General features: G+C 42.2%; 1 protein-coding gene across 1 annotated transcript in view; it reads left to right on the top strand.

Annotated features, from left to right (window-relative positions):
• eipr1 (EARP complex and GARP complex interacting protein 1) overlaps positions 1–20637 on the top strand; it is a 110382-nt gene that overhangs the window by 35101 nt on the left and 54644 nt on the right. Inside the window, exon 2 of the mRNA XM_084307999.1 lies at positions 1555–1654. Coding sequence (XP_084164125.1) covers positions 1555–1654 — 100 coding nt within the window. The remainder of the gene's footprint in view (positions 1–1554; positions 1655–20637) is intronic.

The raw sequence follows: 20637 nt of genomic DNA on the forward strand, positions 1-20637 counted from the left end.
CTTGGAATGCTGCTTGGCAGTATAATTGTGCATCTTGGAATGCTGCTTGGCAGTATAATTATGCATCTTGGAATGCAGCTTGGCAGTATAATTATGCATCTTGGAATGCAGCTTGGCAGTATAATTGTGCATCTTGGAATGCTGCTTGGCAGTATAATTATGCATCTTGGAATGCTGCCTGGCAGTAGATGCATCTTGGAATGCTGCTTGGCAGTAGATGCATCTAATGGACATTGGAATGGAAAGTAAATTGGGTGGAACATCCCGATTTTAGCCCAATAGTTAACCACTACATTCAGTGAGCAGTGACCAAAGTCCTGTGTGCTGTGGTCTTGCTGCTATGTCTGTATGACACGCTTCACAGAAGACCTCTGCTGACATCTGTCTCAATGAATGATCAGGAGACATGAAGTCACACTGCTCTCCAGCGACTCCTGCTTCCCAAGCGACGACATTTAGCCAAACCATTTCTCCTCCTTTACGTTACTTTGTTTTCGAGTTACACCGTTGCATCAAACACTGCCCTCTGATTCTATTCATTGGTTAGAATCTACCGTAAAACTTCAATTGTCATCGATTTGATTTAACATGGAAAAAATAGCTGCATGATTCCATTTTTGATGTTATAGATGAGTAGTGAGGTCTCATTTGAAACAGTAATGTGCAGATTGTGCACACACAGTCTAAACTATAAGCGGGTCAAGTTCAATCTTGGGAAACCTCAATAAAAATGTTTCCATGTGAATGTGCGTCTGGGAATCACATGGGTCAGGGGTCATCTTCTATTACCATTGGTCTCCATGTGAGACTAGTCCTGTGCAAACCTGGCATAATAAAGTACAATTGTGATTGTGTAATAATGTAAATAGTGTGATGGGAATATTGTGAGGAGATCTGCTTTCATTGGTCTATGTTTGTTCTACTGAACTCGGCTGAGCTCTACTGAATTTATTTTTTATTTATTTCTTTTGTAGATATTTATTAGGACATTTTTTAAGTGCATTTATTGACAGGACAGTTCAGAGAGAGAGAGAGAGAGAGAGAGAGAGAGAGAGAGAGAGAGAGAGAGAGAGAGAGAGAGAGAGAGAGAGAGAGAGAGAGAGAGAGAGAGAGAGAGAGAGAGAGAGAGAGAGAGAGAGAGAGAGAGAGAGAGAGAGAGAGAGAGAGAGAGAGAGAGAGAGAGAGAGAGAGAGAGAGAGAGAGAGAAGAGAGAGAGAGAGAGAGAGAGAGAGAGAGAGAGAGAGAGAGAGAGAGATATGGTGGAGGACATGCAACACATGTCCTGGGCCGGATTCGAACCCAGGACGTTGCGATTACGCTACAAGCATATATATATGTGGTGCACCACCGGGGGCGCCCCCGCTCTACTGAACTCTGCTGAGCTCTACTGAAGTCTGCTAACCTCTACTCAGTGCTTTACTGTTTTCACTTTTCTAGTTTTATATAGAAAATAACATGAAGTGTGTGTGTGTGTGTGTGTGTGTGTGTGTGTGTGTGTGTGTGTGTGTGTGTGTGTGTGTGTGTGTGTGTGTGTGTGTGTGTGTGTGTTACCAGCGTGCTCTGGGAGCCCATGGGAGACGGGAAGCGTGTGATCTCATTGGCTGATAACCATGCTCTACTCTGGGACCTGCAGGAGAGCTCCACACAGGCCACAGTAAGACACACACACACACACACACACACACACACACACACACACACACACACACACACACACACACACACACACTCACCTGCACACTTTCTCTCTCAGACACACACACACATACAGACAAACACACACACACAGACAAACACACACACACAGACAGACACACGCACTCAGCAGACACACACACATACAGACATACACACATACACACACACACACAGACAGACAGACAGACACGCACACTATATCACAGAGTAGCTAACTCATTATTTGATAACCACCATATCGTTTTGGTCTTATCAAACACACACGCACGCACGCACACACACACACACACACACACACACACACACACACACACACACACACACACACACACACACACACACACACACACACACATCCTGCCTCTGCAAGAGCAGGGGCCAAGTGTCCACCAAGATACACACACACACACACACACACACACACGCACACACACACACACACACACACACACACACACACACACACACACACACACACACACATAAACACACACACACACACACACATAAACACACACAAACACACACACACAAACACACACACACACCCCTCTCTTCACTACAGCAGCAGTGAGAAGTCTCCACCAGTGTTAATTTTGGCAGCTATTTTCATTTTAGTCTTAGTCTTAGTCATGTGTCAAGTGCTCCTTTTTCGTTTTCATCATATTTAGTCGTCTGCATTTATTTTTCGTTTAGTCAGTTTTAGTCAACTAAATGTCTGAGCATTTTAGTCTTAGTCAGTGTTAGTCTCGATTTTGTCTTTTTTGTTTTTGTCTAGATTTAGTCGCAGAAAACTGACTTTTATATATTTTATATTTTTATCTTGTAAATAATGCAATTCTATTTATTAAGTATAATCTAGCCAAAACCCTATCAGCTGATTCACAATAAGTTCAGTAGAAGGCTAGAAGCCCAATAGTATTAGTAACCAAACATTCCTTGAAATGGTCAATAGATTCAGAAATAGTCAGACATGGAATGGAACATATTCTGATTTAAATAGCTTTTTTTTTTTTTTTTAACCAACAAAGGAACATTAGGATAGTGTAAATACACAGTACACACTGATTGCAATTCTCACTGGGACCTACTGTACAAATTTCACACACGTCACACACACATTCCCTTTTGTCCCTCGAGTCGTACCGTAGATCGCTGACGTCACTTTAAACTTAAAATGGCGGCCCCCATCAGAGCATTCGGCTAACAACATTAGCTTAGCGAACCTGCCACCGCACTTCTATGTGCATAAAGTGTGGTAACAAAATATCACAGCCCCTAAGACTGGGAGCGTTCTAACTCTACTGAGCATGTACCCAACATTATATGAAAAATAAAAAGTAATTACGACGTTTTAGTGCACTTCAAGCGCTAAAGGGAGTCATAACTTATAGCAGGGTCAATCTCAGTGTTAGTACTTGTCTGTTTCTTTTCTTTTCATACCTTTTTAAGTGAACATGGTCTTGTCCTTGTTGTATCCATGTGTAATGTTGATAGTAGTGGGTGTACACGGATGAAAGAGAGCAAGTCTGTGTCTGGGATATAGGTCCCGACTCCCAGGCTATTAGCCTAGCCATCCTCTCAGCCTCTGTCGTCTTAAATGCTATGTTCTTTTGGTAGAACTGTTCGGCTGCCGCAGGAGTGTTGAGAGAGTAGCAGATTCCGTTCATGGTTATTGGTATAAGCTGTAGTCACGAGAGACCTGGGACGCGGTTTTTAGCCTCACGTATGTAGCTTGGCTTTTAGCCATAAACGCTTAACCCGGAAACGGAAATGGGAAATGCTGAAATAATAACGTGAATTATTCTAAAAGTTATAATTATTTTGTCTCATCTTGTTTTAGTCAACATAAATTAAGAGAGAATTCGTCATGTTTTTTGTAAACTTTTTTGTAAAGCATTTTTTTCTTTTCTTCTTAATATCAATATTTCAAAAATCTGGGATCGGATTCATATGTCCCCTCCGCTGGCCTGAGATCCACCAGGAGGACCCACTGAGCTCTCTGGCGGTTCAGGAGCGCCATCTGGTGGCCGATCGGCGCAATCGCTTAACAGGAAGTGCCGTAGAGGTTGTGCTGGTCGCCCGTATTACTTCCGGGCACTCGCTATAGGTCCCGAGGCTCGATCTCGACACACTACATAGCGATCGATTGCCAATAACTCGATAAACAACATGATTTGGACGTATATACCATTATACAAGCTGGAGATGGACCGGGTAAATCTACATCCCATAATGATAAAATTTCTACTCTACGATGATCGCCCAACGGCGCGCGGAGACTGGGGTGAGTTTTAGCGTGTAAAGTTACCGTCTTCGATACTAACTGCTATTATCAACATTTGACCCACATTAGATGATTGGTATAACGCTGCCCACGGAATTATAAACGCCCCCTAGCCCATCCGGTCAACATCAGATGACGTGTAGTAACTTCTAGAAGTACGTCTAGTTGGAATTTTTTATATCGCGCTGATTGCCATAAAACTGTATTGCATCATCAATATAATGTATTTGGGGCTATAGATCACGTTCTGGAGAAAGCTGCAGAAAGAGATGAAAACATACTTATACATTAGACCATACTTTACTATGAATATGTGAATGAAAAAGTTTAACGTTGCTACACAATGAACAATACATATAGGACTTTGAATGGGCCCTAATAATGGCAATGTAGCAATAGAATTTAAAAAGTTATAGCCCTGCAAAGAAGGGGACTTTCTCTATAGACAAATAGAGCCGGCAACCTACGGTTGATAATGAATTTAACCCATGGCAGCCAAAGTGTTAATAACATTTAATCAATCACCAGCGCAGGGTTTGGTTGAATGAAAATGTTATTTTATTAGATAAAACATGTTGACAAAGTTTTACTTTGCAGTTGAAAAAAGGTAATAAATTAAATTTGAGCAAAAAAATATAATATATATCGCAATATTTTCAGCGTATCACGGTATATTTAGTATCACGATACGATAGACGCAAGTATCGCGATAGTATCGTATCGTGAGGTCTCTGGCGATTCCCACCCCTAATTGTTATCATGTTATCATGTTGTTTTGCTATCATGTTATTATGTTATCATGTTGTCTTGTTATCATGTTATCATGTTATCATGTTATCTTGTTGTCCTGTTGTCCTGTTGTCTTGTTATCATGTTGTCTTGTTATCATGTTATCACGTTGTCCTGTTATCATTTTGTCTTGTTATCATGTTATCACTAGGGATGTCCATATCGCATTTTTTTGCTCCCGATCCGATCCCGATCATGTGATTTTGAGTATCAAATTTTTCCCGATCCGATCTTTCGGCAATGCATTAACACTTTGAATGCCCAAAACAACATAACACGTGTTATCAGCCCGCCACCTGAATGCCCACCACGACAATTAGCGTGACATTTTTTTTATTAGCGATCTGAATTCATATTTCATCAACCGAGTCTACCGTTGGGAAACCAGCCCCATCAGGAGCTCAGATGTGAAAAAAGCGCCCCCTATCGTCTCCCAGATGGTAATGCACCCTTTTGGAATGGACTCAATGAAAAGGGATGAGAAAAGAAAAATCCGGAATCCACATTTTAATTCTCACGCATGTAACCGGAGATGATCCCAGTCATTGTGAACCATCAGAACAGCGTGGAATATGTGTTTACAGTATGTAGCGTTGGATCAATAAAAGCAATAGATTTTTGGAATGGCGATCAGGAATTGGAATAATCTTTTTGGATAACATCTGATCTCAGGTAAGGAATCTATTTTACCAGTCTTAGGATAATCAGACCTGTTTTCACTGAGATATAAGCTTTTCCCCTATGTGTGATATGGCTGTTAGGCTGTGCGAGCAATCAGGAAATATATCAGATCAGATATCAGATCGCCTATATAGCGTGCATACGTACACATATACTATCGATAATCTAGCGTTTATTTGAAAACAATTCATAAATAGGCAGAAAAATTTGAACGTTTGTGTATTCTAGAATATTCCGTTTATTATGGAATATTTTTATTTTCCTTGAAAACGAGGGCTTTTCAAGATGCTATAAAACGGAAATGAACCGATAAAAAAACAATCCGCTTCGACAATGTTGACTGGAAAATGAGTCATTGATAAGCGACAGGCAGATTAGACACATAGCCATAATTTAAAACATAGATTAGGCGATATTAACGCTAACATTGAAGTGGATGGTGGGCATTCAAGCTCTAAATCGTGCTGGCACTGAAAGAGTTAACACTTTGAGTGCCGGGACACGTCTTTTCACGTCTTTGCTGGCCATGCTAAAGTTGCCGGGGGACGCTGTACAGTGTCCTTATATCAATATTTCAAAAATCTGCGATCGGATTCATTTTCCCCCTCCGCTGGCCTGAGATCCACCAGCAGGACCCACTGAGCTCTCTGGTGGTTCAGGAGCGCCATCTGGTGGCCGATCGTCGCAATCGCCAAACAGGATGTTGAATAGAGGTTGTCATGACGACCGTAGTACTTCCGGGCGCTCGCTATAGTTCATGTGACTCTGGCTCGTCACGCTACACGGTGATCGATTGGCAATAACTCGATAAACAACATGATTTGGACGTATATACCATTATACAAGCTGGAGATGGACCGGGTAAAAATATATCCCATAATGATAAAATTTCTACTCGACGATGATCGCCCAACGGCGCGCGGAGACTGGGGTGAGTTTCAGCGTGTAACGTTACCGTCTTCGATAATAACTGCTATTATCAACATTTGACCCACATTAGATGATTGGTATAACGCTGCCCACGGAATTATAAACGCCCCCTCGCCCATCCGGTCAACATCAGATGACGTGTAGTAACTTCTAGAAGTACGTCTAGTTGGAATTTTTTATATCGCGCTGATTGCCATCAAACTGTATTTCATCATCAATATAATGCATTTGGGGCTATATATCACGTTCTGGAGAAAGCTGCAGAAAGAGATGAAAACATACTTATACATTAGACCATACTTTACTATGAATATGTGAATGAAAAAGTTTAACGTTGCTACACAATGAACAATACATATAGGACTTTGAATGGGCCCTAATAATGGCAATGTAGCAATAGAATTAAAAAAGTTATAGCCCTGCAAAGAAGGGGACTTTCTCCATAGACAAATAGCGCTGGCAATCTATGGTATATCATGAATTTAACCTTAGGCAACCAAAGTGTTAAAGACGCTGTAAAGCGTCTTCGGCAACTTGAGCATGGCCGAGAATGACGTGTTTAAGCGTTTTCCGGCAGCCAAAGTGTTAACAGATTGCAGAATGGGTACAATACAGTACGGCTCAATACACACAATTGTTAACACATCCACCGCCATAAACGGCTTACGACGGGTTTGCTGATCATGCGAATTCTGCCAATCCACGGTGTACGACATTATTGAGATCATATTTCATTTTTTCGCCATGGTATTCATAATTCCGCCACCCAGCCTCGGCTGAGACAGTGGGACTCGGCACAACCGTGCAACGCTTCAATACCGCCGCCTGGTGGATGATCGGGCGAGTTACAACCGGAAATGGATCTCTGGTGATCTCGGTGCATCTTTGAAATCCGTCCGGCAGTCACATATTGTTCCGGGACTCTAGACACACATATGGATCGCTGCCATAACTCAATAATCGATATGATTTGGGCGTTTATTGCGCCATACAAACCGGAAATGGATCTAGTCGATCGACGTCAAATAAGTGGGATCTTTTTCCTCCAGTCTCATCGGCGAACGGTAAGAGGACAGTAACGTTACTTTCAGCTTGATTGTTTACTATTTTCAATGCAAACCGCTCTGATCAATATATCACCCATACTACATAAAGCATTTACTGACGATCACGGAATTATAAACGACCCCCCCCCCCCCCTTTAATCTGCGCATGATGAGTCATAACGTTTAGGATCGTATTCAGTTGGATCTTTTAATATAGCGTGTATCGCGAATAAACTGCAATCGATAATTTATATTATGCGTTTAGGCCTATAACTAGCGTTCTAGGAATTACTGCAGAAAACGATAAAAACATACTTATTTCGGTATTTCCGTATGAATATATGAATTAAAAAGTATAACGTTCCTACATCCTGAACGATAGCTAATCGATGTTGAATGGGCCATAGTAATGTCAATTTAGCAATACAATTTAAAAAGTTATAGCCCTGCAAAGAAGGTGAACATCTCCATAGGCTTAGACTGGTGGCAGTGATCATACATTGATGGATAGAAGCGTGGCAGTTAATGTGTTAAGGGGATTCAGACCAGAGAAAGACTTTCGTCTTGTTTACATCAGGGTCCCCCATTTTCAATTCATAATGAATTGTAAGTAAGGGTGCAATTAGAACCGTGCAATCCATTATTTGTGGATCTAGCCCTCTGTGACATCATATTCATCATCTTCTAACATCACACTCTGTAACATCATATTTCCCATCATCTTCTAACTAGGGCTGTCTTAAACACTTCGAAGCTTCGTTCGATGGGCACGGGATTCGAACGGGAAAATAAAATTTGAATATAAAATGCCTCATTAACTCTGCAGAACAAGGGGGCCGCTAAGTGTCAAGTCAAGTCAAGAGTTTTATTTGTCACGGCATACGAGTATACAATGAAATGCGGGTGGTCTTGCCCGCAACGATGTGCATAATACAATAGTAATAACATATAATAGAATCCAATAGAACGACATTGTGCAATAAAAACAAGTGAACAGAGTAGGGCATATCGGTATATGTACATAAGTTATTTACAGAGCATGGACATGCTAGGTCCTGTGGTAGTGCAATACACTGTTAGCTACGGATGAGGCACAGTGGGCAAGGCGCTCGCCACTAACGCAGGAGATGCTGGGTTCGAGCCCAGCTCTCTGCGTTGCTTCCGGCTTGGCTGGTCATTCATACTAACACAATTGGCAGTGTTAGGGGTGGGAAAGCCGGTGGGTGGGGATCGGACGTTGTGGACAGCGACTCCTACAGGTCGGTTGGGTGACGCCGGTACAGCAGAATCAGGAAGTATCGGGGGCAGCGTGAGCCTCCCACACGTTACTCCTCGCCACTTGAGAGTTTGCGCTGTACATGTGAAAAGATGTGACGGCTGCCTCCTCGTGTACCGGAGGGGACACGTGATGCAAGGCTTCGTCCACATTGCAGCCGACCAGTGGGAGGCATGGTCTGGCAACGTTCGAGACAGGGGAGGGGAGAATTGGATAATACGAAAATTGGGATGGGAGAAAAATTGAAAAAATGGGGAGAAAAAGTAGATCAAAAAATAAAAAAAAATCTGCAGAACAGTAGAGGAGGAAGTTGGACACATGTCACGTATACAATTGACACAGGTGTCTGCTGTCTGGGTGGCCCGCAGACCCATCTGGGCGTCTTTCGCGAGCCATCTGGGCCTCTCTCGTGGACCAAAACTTGTCGGCACGCACGGACCAAAACTGGTCGGCGCGCGCGGGCCATCTGGGCCTCTCTCGTGGACCAACTGGATAGGCGGTGTCTTGTATTCGACAGGCTTTTGTCCCAATCGGTGCCTCATATGTGAGGGAGATACAGAGAGAGAAACAGTGGCTCGCTTGGGGAACTTGTCTGGCGGCGATCTGTTATTAATGTACAATAACAACTACGTCTAGACCCTGAAAATAAAACCACGCCCTTTTTCTTATTATGTGGCACAATGCGGACATGACAGACTTTCAGAAGTCTGTTCCACTGCTCTGCAGTTGCCTTCTCAAAAATGACATTGGTGTCTTAACTCATTCAGCGCCAGCGATTATCCCCATCCCTGTAGTCAATGGGCCACGCTTTAAAATGTAGGCATTTTCACTGTGCATCACAATGTTTGCAGAGCTATATCTATATTCTATATTATAGCTATGGAGACAATACTATGGCTCATTTGACAGTCACTATCTCTCGTCCAACATTAATTTCTTCATGTATACGTTTGCGTGTTATCCCGTGGTGAATATTGTATAGTTTCAGAGTGATCCGGGCTAATTCCTGGAAGCTGAGTTATGGAGCACTATGTGCATTTTTCAAAAGTCATTCGCGTTTCTCGTCTGGACACGATACTATTTCCAAATCAAAGGTATATAATAGGTATTATGTTTCATCATGAAGGCATCAAAGGGGGGGTCATTTTGTGATAATAATAATAATAATACATTATATTTGGTGGCGATGTCACCAACGGCATATGTTTTGAATACTACATAGGTTGATCGTTACGATCGATGTGAAATCATCAATCAATCATTGTAGGATCAATGTAGGATTATTATTATAACTTTTTTCAATTTAGTCGTTATGCCAATTATTTTCCTGCATTGCCCCACTGTCGGCCTAGGGAGGGTGAAGACTACCACATGCCTCCTCCGATACATGTGGAGTCAGCCAGCCACTTCTTTTCACTTGACAGCGAGGAGTTTCACTGGGGGAATGTAACGCATGCAGAGGTTCACGCTATTTCCCCCCGATCCCCTCCCTGCTGAACAGGCGCCCCGACCGACCAGTAGGAACCGCAGTTTACAACGACCAGGACACACACATACCCCGCCGGCTTCCCACCCGCTAACACTGCCAATTGTGTTAGTAGGGACGACTGACCAAGCCGGAGGTACCGCTGACAGCTGGATTCAAACCCAGAGTCTCTGCGGTGGTAGGCGAGTGCATTCTCCACTGCGCTACCCAGCCGCCCGGATCAAAGTAGGATTGACGTCATATAGTCCTTACCTTTGTGAGGGTTTATTCCAATTGTCTGATCGCGATTTCCAGTATTGATGTCGATCCGGTCCCTGACACGAAATGGGACAAAATATGCATCAAGTGTGCTGGACGCATTCCAAGTTGCTCTAATGAAGTGTTTCACTTTCCGGGTCCAAATTCTCCGCCCGGACCATATAAAATGTAACACACAGTGTGAAATAAGGTTTAACCTCTTCCACCCGATGGGACCGGTACCGGTCCCGAAATGACATCTGGTCATAAATCAATATTTTTCAGACTGTTGTATAAAAGTAGCGATTTTCTTTCCAAACGTATTCAAGTATTAACATCATAAACATGTCACAACAGCATGTAGAATGTATATTATCATCAATACGTTAGTTTAGCAATAGGTTAAAAGTAGGGATGGCCGATATTATCGGCCGATATTGCCATTAAAATGTCATATCGGAATTATCCTTAATGCAAAAAAGACCAAGTACATGACCTTCTCTCGCTCTCGAGCTAATACAGCTGTCCCTCCGATTCTGACACTGGAAGGGACATGCCTTGACAAAGTAGCATCCTACAAATATCTGGGCATATGGATTGATGAAAAGATGGCCTTTGATGTTCATATTGGGAACCTACTAGGGGTGGGAATCACCAGTTTCATCACGATACGATACGATATTGATTCTTTGGACAACGATACGATATTGGCCGATATCACAAAGTCTGCCACGATACGATTTGATTCAGGTGCCTGTGATCGATATGAGGCGATATTATATGCCCATTTAACACAATCAGTCACATTTAGATCAACTAAAAAAAGGCTACGGAAATATCAATTGATGTTTTTACTTTTTAGCTCTTCCAGACATTTAAATGAAAAACAATCTATTGTTTTTAATACAAATAGACCTCCTGTTCACTTTTTATATATTGAGTTTTAAACTTTAAAATGTTTTGGAACTCACAACACGCAAGCTAAAACCCCTTCCTCTCCCAAACTTCCTACAATTGTTTTATGTTGCATGATGATCATGAATACATTTATTATGTATTCATGTTTAAATATCAACATTATCTGTCCATCCTCAGTAACACACACACACACACACACGCACACACAGAATGCCCCTCCCCCAGTCCCCCACAGAAAGGTAGACTGCCCCCGCCCCTCCTCCTTCCCCTCTCCTCTCTCCTGTTCTCTCACGGTTAGCTGCTTAGCTTAGTTAGCTTAAGCAGCCAACGTGACGTTCATTTAGATATTTAACGCGACGTGGGCATAAAGGAATGGCGACGATGCAAATCATGTTAGATGCATTTGACCCGTTGCGGGGAAAAAACTGCACAGACTTATATCGTGTCGCAAAATAGAAGCTCTGTAGCGCTGTTCTGCTGTACAGAGCTACACGGCGTTTCACAATACTGGGCGCCGGCGGATATGACTTGTGGGATTTTCACAATAAGAGTATCGCAATATGAATTGATCTTTTTACGTTGCATCGATCCTATTTGATTATTGATAATAGATCGATATATCGATCTGGATCGATGTATCGTCCCACCCCTAGAACCTACTGAGAAAATGTAGACCTAAACTGGGCTTTTTCTTCTGTCTAAAGAAATGTTTCCCGTCTGAAGCCAGAAAGAGAATTGTGCAGAGTTCCTTTCTGCCTTTATTAGACTATGGCGATGTGATCTATATGCATGCTCCTTCCTCCCTGCTTCAAAAGCTGGATTCTGCGTACCATACTGCCATACGTTTTGTAACGGGTGCAGGCTCTCGCACCCACCACTGCACTTTGTATCAATCCTTAGGATGGTCCTCTCTGTACCAAAGAAGACAATCACACATGTTGATTTTTATCCCTAAGTCATTGCTAGGTAAGCTGCCCTTATATATCTCCAGACTTCTGTCCTTTTATACTTGCTTTTTTAATACCAGACGAGCAGCAAATGGGATGCTTTTAAATGTTCCTTTGATGCAGTCAGAGCTTGGTAAAGCTGCATTCTCCCACTATGCTCCCTTTTTATGGAATACGCTGCAAGTGAAACTTTGTCTAGAGGCACTTCCTACTGTAAATGCTTTTAAAGGTATGCTACGATTAGCCCTTCATGAAACATGTAACTGTTTTACCTGATGCTATTGTTGATGCTCCTTGCCACTGCACAAATGACCTTCTGTATTTATATTTGAATTGTATGTCTTTTGTTTAATGCCCTGTTTTATGTTGAAACTTGTTGTGTGCCGTGTTGGTCAGGACTCCCTGGAAGAAGAGATCTTGTATCTCAATGGGACATTCCTGGATAAATAAAGGATAAATACAAATTAATAAATATCGGTATCTGTAAAAAATATTATAAATATTAAAAAGAAAAATTTATTTACTTTATTTACCCAGGCAAGCAAGTAAGAACAAATTCTGATTTTATTTATTGTCAAAAGTATGCATAATGTTGTGTTAATTTCACAACAAGAGATATGTAATGTTAATTACCTGAAATTATTCCGTTTTTTGGGGGGGGGAAATCCTGCATATATCGGTTGATATCGGTATCGGAAATCAAGAGTTGGACAATATCCGTATATCGGTATCGGTAAAAAAAACAATATCGAACATCTCTAGTTAAAAGTGTTAATAGATCGATTTTACTCTTCGATTTGGTCAAGTCTATTTCGTGAGGGCGACCATTTTGGATATTTTGAACCATGGGAATTGTAGTCTTTTTGCGGCCATTTTGTAGCAGACTTCCACAGGTCTGGTTCGCGTCTATACTTTCCGTAGCCGCATTTCTGCAGGACGCTCTCTGATTGGCTGACGTCAGTTTCTACACTGGTTAGGCTTAGGCACTCTTTCGAAGTTGGTTAAGGTTAGAGTTTGTCTTCGAGCATGGCGATAGAACGCCAGGTAGTTTGCAGGCTGTTCGACGCGGAAATGGGCAAAGACACAGCTCATCACACGATTGGGCAAACATGTCAGTGGCCAATCAGAGAGCGTCAGTCAGTGGCCAATCAGAGAGCGTCCTGCAGAAATGCGGCTACGGAAAGTATAGACGCGTCTGGTTCTGCGTTGAACGTTTTTAAAACTACACTTCCTGGAAGATTCTTTTTTTTTATCCACTTTTTCTCCCATTTTCTACATTTTCTCCCATCCCAATTTCGTATCATCCAATTCAACCCTCCCCTGTCACGAACGCTGTTTCTTGCCTCCCACAAGCCGGCTGCAATGTGGACTAAGTCATACATAGCACAAGTCCCCTCCGGTACTTGAGGTAACAGCAGTCACATCTTTTCACCTGCGCAGCTCGATCTCTCAGTGGCGAGGAGTAACGCGTGGGAGGCTCACGCTGCCCCCGACACTTCCTGATTCTACTGCGCAGGCGCACCAACCGACCTGTAGGAGTCGCTGTCCACAACGCCCGATCCCCACCCATCAGTTTCCCACCCCCTAATACGGCCAATGTGTATTAGTATGAACGACCAGCTAAACTGAAAGCAATGTGGAGCCCAGCGTCTCCGCATTCGTGGCGAGCGCCTTGCCCACTATACCACGTAGCCGCCCTCTTCCTGGAAGATTCTATGGGGTTCAAGGTTCAGAGTTCTGTATGAATTATTTCAATAACTGTTATTATTCGGGATAATAAGCCACAAAAGGTAACGTTTTTGACAAATATTGAAAGGCAGTTTGTTTCTCTTCCCTATTGTTAACATGTAGGAACAATTGGATCTGAAATTAGTTTAAAAACGGTTGCACTGTGGGGAAAATAAAAAAGTACAGTAGATTACAGTAGATTTCATTATCTGTTCTTATGCACGCCTGGTGATACTAAATCCAAATTGAACTCGGGCATTTTAAAGATAATATATATATATATATATATATATATATATATATATATATATATATATATATATATATATATATATATATATATATATATATATATGTATGTATGTGCGAATTGGCTATAATAAGGTAATTTATAAGCCTCCTATTCTATATTCTATAATAATATTTCAAATTGCATTGGTCCGGATGGGAGAATTCAGTACTGTATCTACAGAACCTTCTGTTTAATCATCTTCCCTTTATTAATTTCCTTAGATTGTTTGTACACATGATCTCAAGAAGGTACTGAACGAGATCAGTGGCAGTTTTTAATGTTTGGTCATTATTAGCATGGTGTTATTCACAAAGATGCAAAGAAAAATCATAATTCATATTCTCATTTTGTTTTGTAGGCGGGGTGGGGGTAACTGTACATTGGATTATCGACAAAATTATTTGGTCCCAAGAATAGGGTCTCTTGGGTTAGGACATTTACTGTACATTGGAGGGGGTTGGGTTAGGACATTTACAGGGGCCAGTTTCGAATTGCAGTCTCTCGTAGGTGCTCTTTGAGAGTGGTTTTGAAAGTGGGTAGTGATTCACATGCCTTTACAGCTGTGGGTAGGACGTTACACATTGATGTGGCATAATTGCGAAACGTGTTTAGTCCCTTGTTTGAGACGAATCTGGGTTTAACATGATTTGTGGAGCTCCCTCTGGTGTTGTGGTATTCACTGACCTTTGGGAAGTATTTTGACATGTACATGGGTACCTTAGTCGTGTAGTGTATCTTGTAGACCAGGCCCATTGCAAGTTGCTGTACTCTGTCGTCTACTCTAAGCCATCCTAGGTTGTCAAAGTGGGCAGGGGTGAGGTGGGTTCTAGGAGTAAGGTCAAGCAGTAATCTGACCAGTTTGTTTTGTGATGTTTGTAATTTTGTTTTTAGCGCCTTTGAGGTGCTTTGGTACCATGAGGTGCAAGCATAGTCGTAGTACCCTTGAAGGAGTGCTCCTGCCAGAGACTTCAGGGTATTCTTGTTTACCAGAGAGGAGATCCGGTACAAGAATCTAGTTCGTTGGTTGACTTTTTTGATTACATTGGATGCCATTTTGTCACAGGAAAGATTTGCCTCTAGGATGGAACCTAGGTATGTAATTTCATCTTTCCTTGTGACAATATTGTCACCCACTGTAACTGAGAAGCCGTCGGTCTTGCTGAGTTTGTTATTTGAACCGAAGAGAATGGACTCCGTTTTACCCAGGTGTAATGATAGTTTGTTATCAGCGAGCCAGGTGCAGATTCTGCCTAGTTCAGAGCTGAGGGTTTTTTCAACCTGTATCTTGTTCTTGTCAGAGACCAGCAAGGCTGAGTCGTCCGCGAACAGGAACAAGTTGCAGTCACATGCTGATGCCATGTCATTTAGGAATAGTAGCGGTCCTAGTATGCTTCCTTGTGGAACACCACAGCTCACTGGGATGTGGGGGGGGGGGGTACCGTTTACCTCCACCATCTGTTCTCTCCCCTCCAGGTAGGATTGCATCCAGCTCACTATCAAAACCAATTGCTTTTAGCTTGTCAGGTAAAGAATCTCTTCTGTGTAGATGTACAGTCTCCAGGCTGCTAGCTTTGCTATTGAAATGCCCATTAAGGATTTAAAGACTGAAAATAATAGCACATGCTTGTGTTGCGTGTGTGTATGAGTAAGTGTACTAGTGTGTTGACCTACCTACTTGTTCACATTTCCAGAAATATTGTGTGTGTGTGTGTGTGTGTGTGTGTGTGTGTGTGTGTGTGTGTGTGTGTGTGTGTGTGTGTGTGTGTGTGTGTGTGTGTGTGTGTGTGTGTGTGTGTGTGTGTGTGTGTGTGTGTGTGTGTGTGTGTGTGTGTGTGTGTGTGTGTGTGTGTGTGTGTGTGTGTGTGTGTGTGTGTGTGTGTCCAGGCTGCTCCATTAGCTCAGACAGTGAATTATGAGTCTATATCTGAGTCATTAGTAATTAATGCTCTCATCCAGGGATTCACACAAAGGTCAACCAGGTCACACACCCATATGACACACATATATGTGTGTGTGGGTGTGTGTGTGCCTGTGAGATTTCCGCCAGGCTTCCTCTCAGACGACTCCCACACTCCATCTGTTTTCACGCTTGTGTCTGTATGGGATTTCACTACACATTGACTTACATCTTATATGTACATGAGGTACATAGCGTGTATAAGGTGTGTGTTTGGGGCGTCAGTTATCCCTAAGAATACCATTTGAATATGAATAGGCAGAAATGCAAATTCTAATTAAATGTGTCTTATTATTACCACATTGAAGCAGGTGTAAAATACTTACAATTATAAAACGGGTATCTCAAATCAAGCAATCTGATTGGTTCATAGCTGTTGTGTATTGAGCATAATCCACAGCTATTTTAATTCCTTTTCACAAAATCATGGTTTAATTAGTATCACACATTGACGACACATAGAGAGCTGGTTAAATGTACAATATGTTATTGCAGTATGGCTCTGTTGGAAATATCAGCAATATCAGCCAAGCATGTTGCCTGTCGCGAACGGGCGCTGCACTGGTACAGTAGTCATTTATGGAATTTACAACCTTTGATATGTAACAGGTTTGTTTACATTGTAATGTATGTGGAGTAGAAAACAACATACATTTCATACTGCCTGTTATGAAAGGCTTCAAGGTGTCCAATGGGGTTGTTTACCACTAGTTGATGAAATTGGCACCGTAAGAGAAAAGGGCTCCCGGACAACAACATGTTCTTCCAGCACGAGGACGACGCCCATTGATTGGTCTATACGATTTCCCTTTAAATCTAACAAGCCAAAGGAGCCTATTACAACGTCACTAAAGGCTCTCACATAGTCGGGGTGGGAACGTACGCGGACCGGACTCTCCGCGGCAGGTCCGCAGTCATTTGAGCTTTCATAGTCGAGCGTACCTCCGCGTACCAATTTCCTACAGTACATGTCTCGCGCCAGTTTACTAAAAAAATTCACCCCGTTTACACTTCTGTCATGGCGTCGTCATCCGATGTCAAAATATAGAGTCTAGGACTAGGTTATCTCCGTTTACAATATTTCGAAAATAAAACTGGCAGTTTTACACACTTCAAACTTCAAACTTCTCCAGTTTCTTCAGATGATGAAAAAAGACATGGTCCAAATGTGTACATGAATGAATTGGAATGGATGACGATTAGCGATGGTAAAACTAAATTTAGCGTCATCCAACCTGCCAACGATTTTACCGGACCAATCCTACCCATTTAACCATGATCCTGCCCTACTCTGACTTGGCACGGAGCGAGTGTTCAGAGTAAAATGCAGATCGGTGTCACATTAAATGCAAGTCGATGTCAAACGAAAATGCCGAGCAGCCTTTTGTGTGTCACTAAGTGAGCGGTGCGGACGTCCGCGTGGTTAGAAAATTGGAGCTTCGCACTTGGAGTCCGCTTTGAGTCCGCTTTGAGTCCGCTTTGAGTCCGCTTTGAGTCCGCTTTGAGTCCTCTTTGAGTATGTGTGGACCTCCGCGGAGTCCGGTCCGCGTACATTCCGCCCGACTATGGGAGGGCCTTTAGATAGAAAGTGAACCATGGATGTGATGTAAACAACCAGAGCAGAGAAAAGGGTGAACATGTACTTTGCAGAGATTAGATAGATATGAGGACATTTAGCTTATTTATATTTAGCTTGTATAGGACAACCATAGAAAACTATTTGGATGGAAATGTGAATATAAACTAAAGTGAAAGCAATCATTTCTAACCTGATGAGGACTACTGCCAGTCCAAGAGAAGAAGTCCTAGAAAAGCACATTTTCCTAAAGACAAATGCTGTGGAGAGACCTGCTGTAGACAGAGGTAATGTTATTAGCTAAAGTCATTGTGTTCACCTGGCATCAGTACACAGGAAAGCTTGGCAGGATAACAGCAACAACAATCCCTCAATAAGCCAGTAGTATAAATATCAACTGAGTCATGACTGATTATAAAATATCTAATATAGATGTATTCCCCTATCATGGGGCTATCCCATGCAGCCCTGTAAGTAGGATGCACATTGGCCATACGCACACCACTCTTCTATTTATAATAATAATAATAATAATGTCTGGTTAATGGATTAACATCTGAATTGTGGATAGTTGTGTCTGGTTAAAACCTCTTAACGTTCGGGGGCCCGCATGTGGGCCATCACTTTGCCCTTGTCTGCCCGCTTTGCCGCCCTTCGATCGTCACCTCACACAACCTATTGCGCGCTTCGGGTCTCGAGTTACAAGACGAAATATCCAGCGAGCGTCATTTGACAAGCCGTTCGGACGAGTGACCACGTCCGGTTGTGAGCGGTCCTGAAATGACCCGTCACCGCTAATGGTGTAAATTATTGACCACCGTTGTAGCCAAGGAGCGTCTGCTCCGAAAGGGATCCCAGACGAGCGCTGAGAGTGGGGGAAGGTGACACAAGAAGACGAAGAAGTCCTTTGTTTTGACGAGAGCATCGAAATGAATGGCAGCGGACGGCCATTTTGGCCATAACCACGCTGAATTATTGCGGTGCACACATTACAAAAAGCTTTGTAAAACACAAATTCTCTGTGAGATTTTTATACACTTTGGACCTGTATGACTATAAGACTTCAGGCTATGGAACCGTTATGTTTTCCAGCTCCTACCTCTCAGCTGGAACAAAAAAAAAGGCATCTGGCAACAAGTCAACACAAAAGTAAGGAGCAAATATTTTATTTCAGTGTGTTCAAACCTCTGTTTCTCTATTACATTAGCACTCAAAGGGATTCTTCAGAATGTTACCTTTCAAAAGAGACCAGACTTATGCATGTGCTATAAGTATAAAGTAGAATACATTGCAAATTACTTTGGGTATGCAATCGTCAAAAAGTAAATAAAGAAATACCCCCATTTTTTCCCCATCCTTAAGTGGTTAAGAGTAGAGAAATGAGAGATGGAGAGGTTGAAGAGGTAGAGCCTTGAACCAACAAACACAATCTGGTGAGGTTTGTTTGTGGTTAGTTTGTGTTGAGAGTGTTATCCAACCTCCATCCGACTCAAATATAGGAAACAAAAAAAACTGCATTGTGGGTTGAAGGTGAGTGGACACTTTTATCGCGCACTGGGAATCATCATGGCGCCAGGTAGTAGCAGTGGTGAAAAATTACTTGTGTACAGACGTGGTCCAATGAAGAGGTGAAAGCCATAATTGAAATACGATCACATAACACAGTTTAAATATGGTCAGAAGATCACATAACGCAGTTTAACCTCTTATGCATCGGGGAAGAATGGGACTAGTTTTGCATAAAACGCCTGTCGATTGCATACCCAAAGTCATTAGTGATTTATTCTTGAACCACTTATAGCACATGTGTCTGGTCTCTTTTGAAAGGAAACATTCTGAACTTTCCTCCACAACCGGAAGAATCACTCTTGTAATAGAGTTACAGAGGTTTGAACTCACTGAAATAATACGTTTTGTTTACTTGCAGATGCCTGCAAAAGAGTTCCAGCTGAGAGGTTGGAGCTGGAAAACACAACAGTTCCATAGCCTGAAGTATTATCTAGTACAGGTCCAAAGTTGATTGAATTGAAAATGAGTGTTTTACACATGTTTTTCTCATGTCTGTAGCCGTAATAATTCCATATGCTTATCCAAAATGGCCGACCACTGCAATACATTTCGACGTGCGAGCGAGAAATTCTTCAAACAACAAACTTCTTTGTCTTGTTCTCTCCTTTTATCGTAGTAATCATCCCTCATGTAAGATACCGTTAGCTCCAGAATTTCATTGGCTACAAAAACGGTCAATCATTTTCACCGTCAGAGCTGACTGGTCCGTTCAGGGCCAGGTGAAACCGGATGTGGTCACTTGTCCGAAAATGATGCTCGTTGGTAGTTTGGTCTTGTAACCCGAGATTGGAATCACGTAATAGGTATGAGTAGGGTGTCAAACGGCTGCCATTTTAGCTTTTCAAAAATATGCTGGTTGATCGGCAAAAACACAACCTGAAGCCGACAGACGAGGGCAATGTGCCAGGTTACTGGTATATAAATATAACGCAGTTGAGATATGGTCAGAAGATCACATAATACAGTTGAGATATGGTCAGAAGATTACATAACAGTTGAGATATGGTCAGAAGATCACATAACAGTTAAGGCTTGGTGCAAAAGGGGCGTAAGTGACACCTCGGGCAAAAATGAGTTTTATATATAATTTTAAAGCTCTTGATGAGCTCTATCAAATGGTAAAAGGACTTGACTATAATTAAACGTCTTCAAATAAAGGCAGAAAACATAAAGGCATAAGTGGAAACCTTCAATTGAGTTTGGCGTTTGTCTTTGCTCTC

This window comes from Notolepis coatsorum (genome assembly GCF_963971535.1).
Source record: "Notolepis coatsorum genome assembly, chromosome: 2".
In the NCBI taxonomy this organism is placed as follows: domain Eukaryota; kingdom Metazoa; phylum Chordata; class Actinopteri; order Aulopiformes; family Paralepididae; genus Notolepis; species Notolepis coatsorum.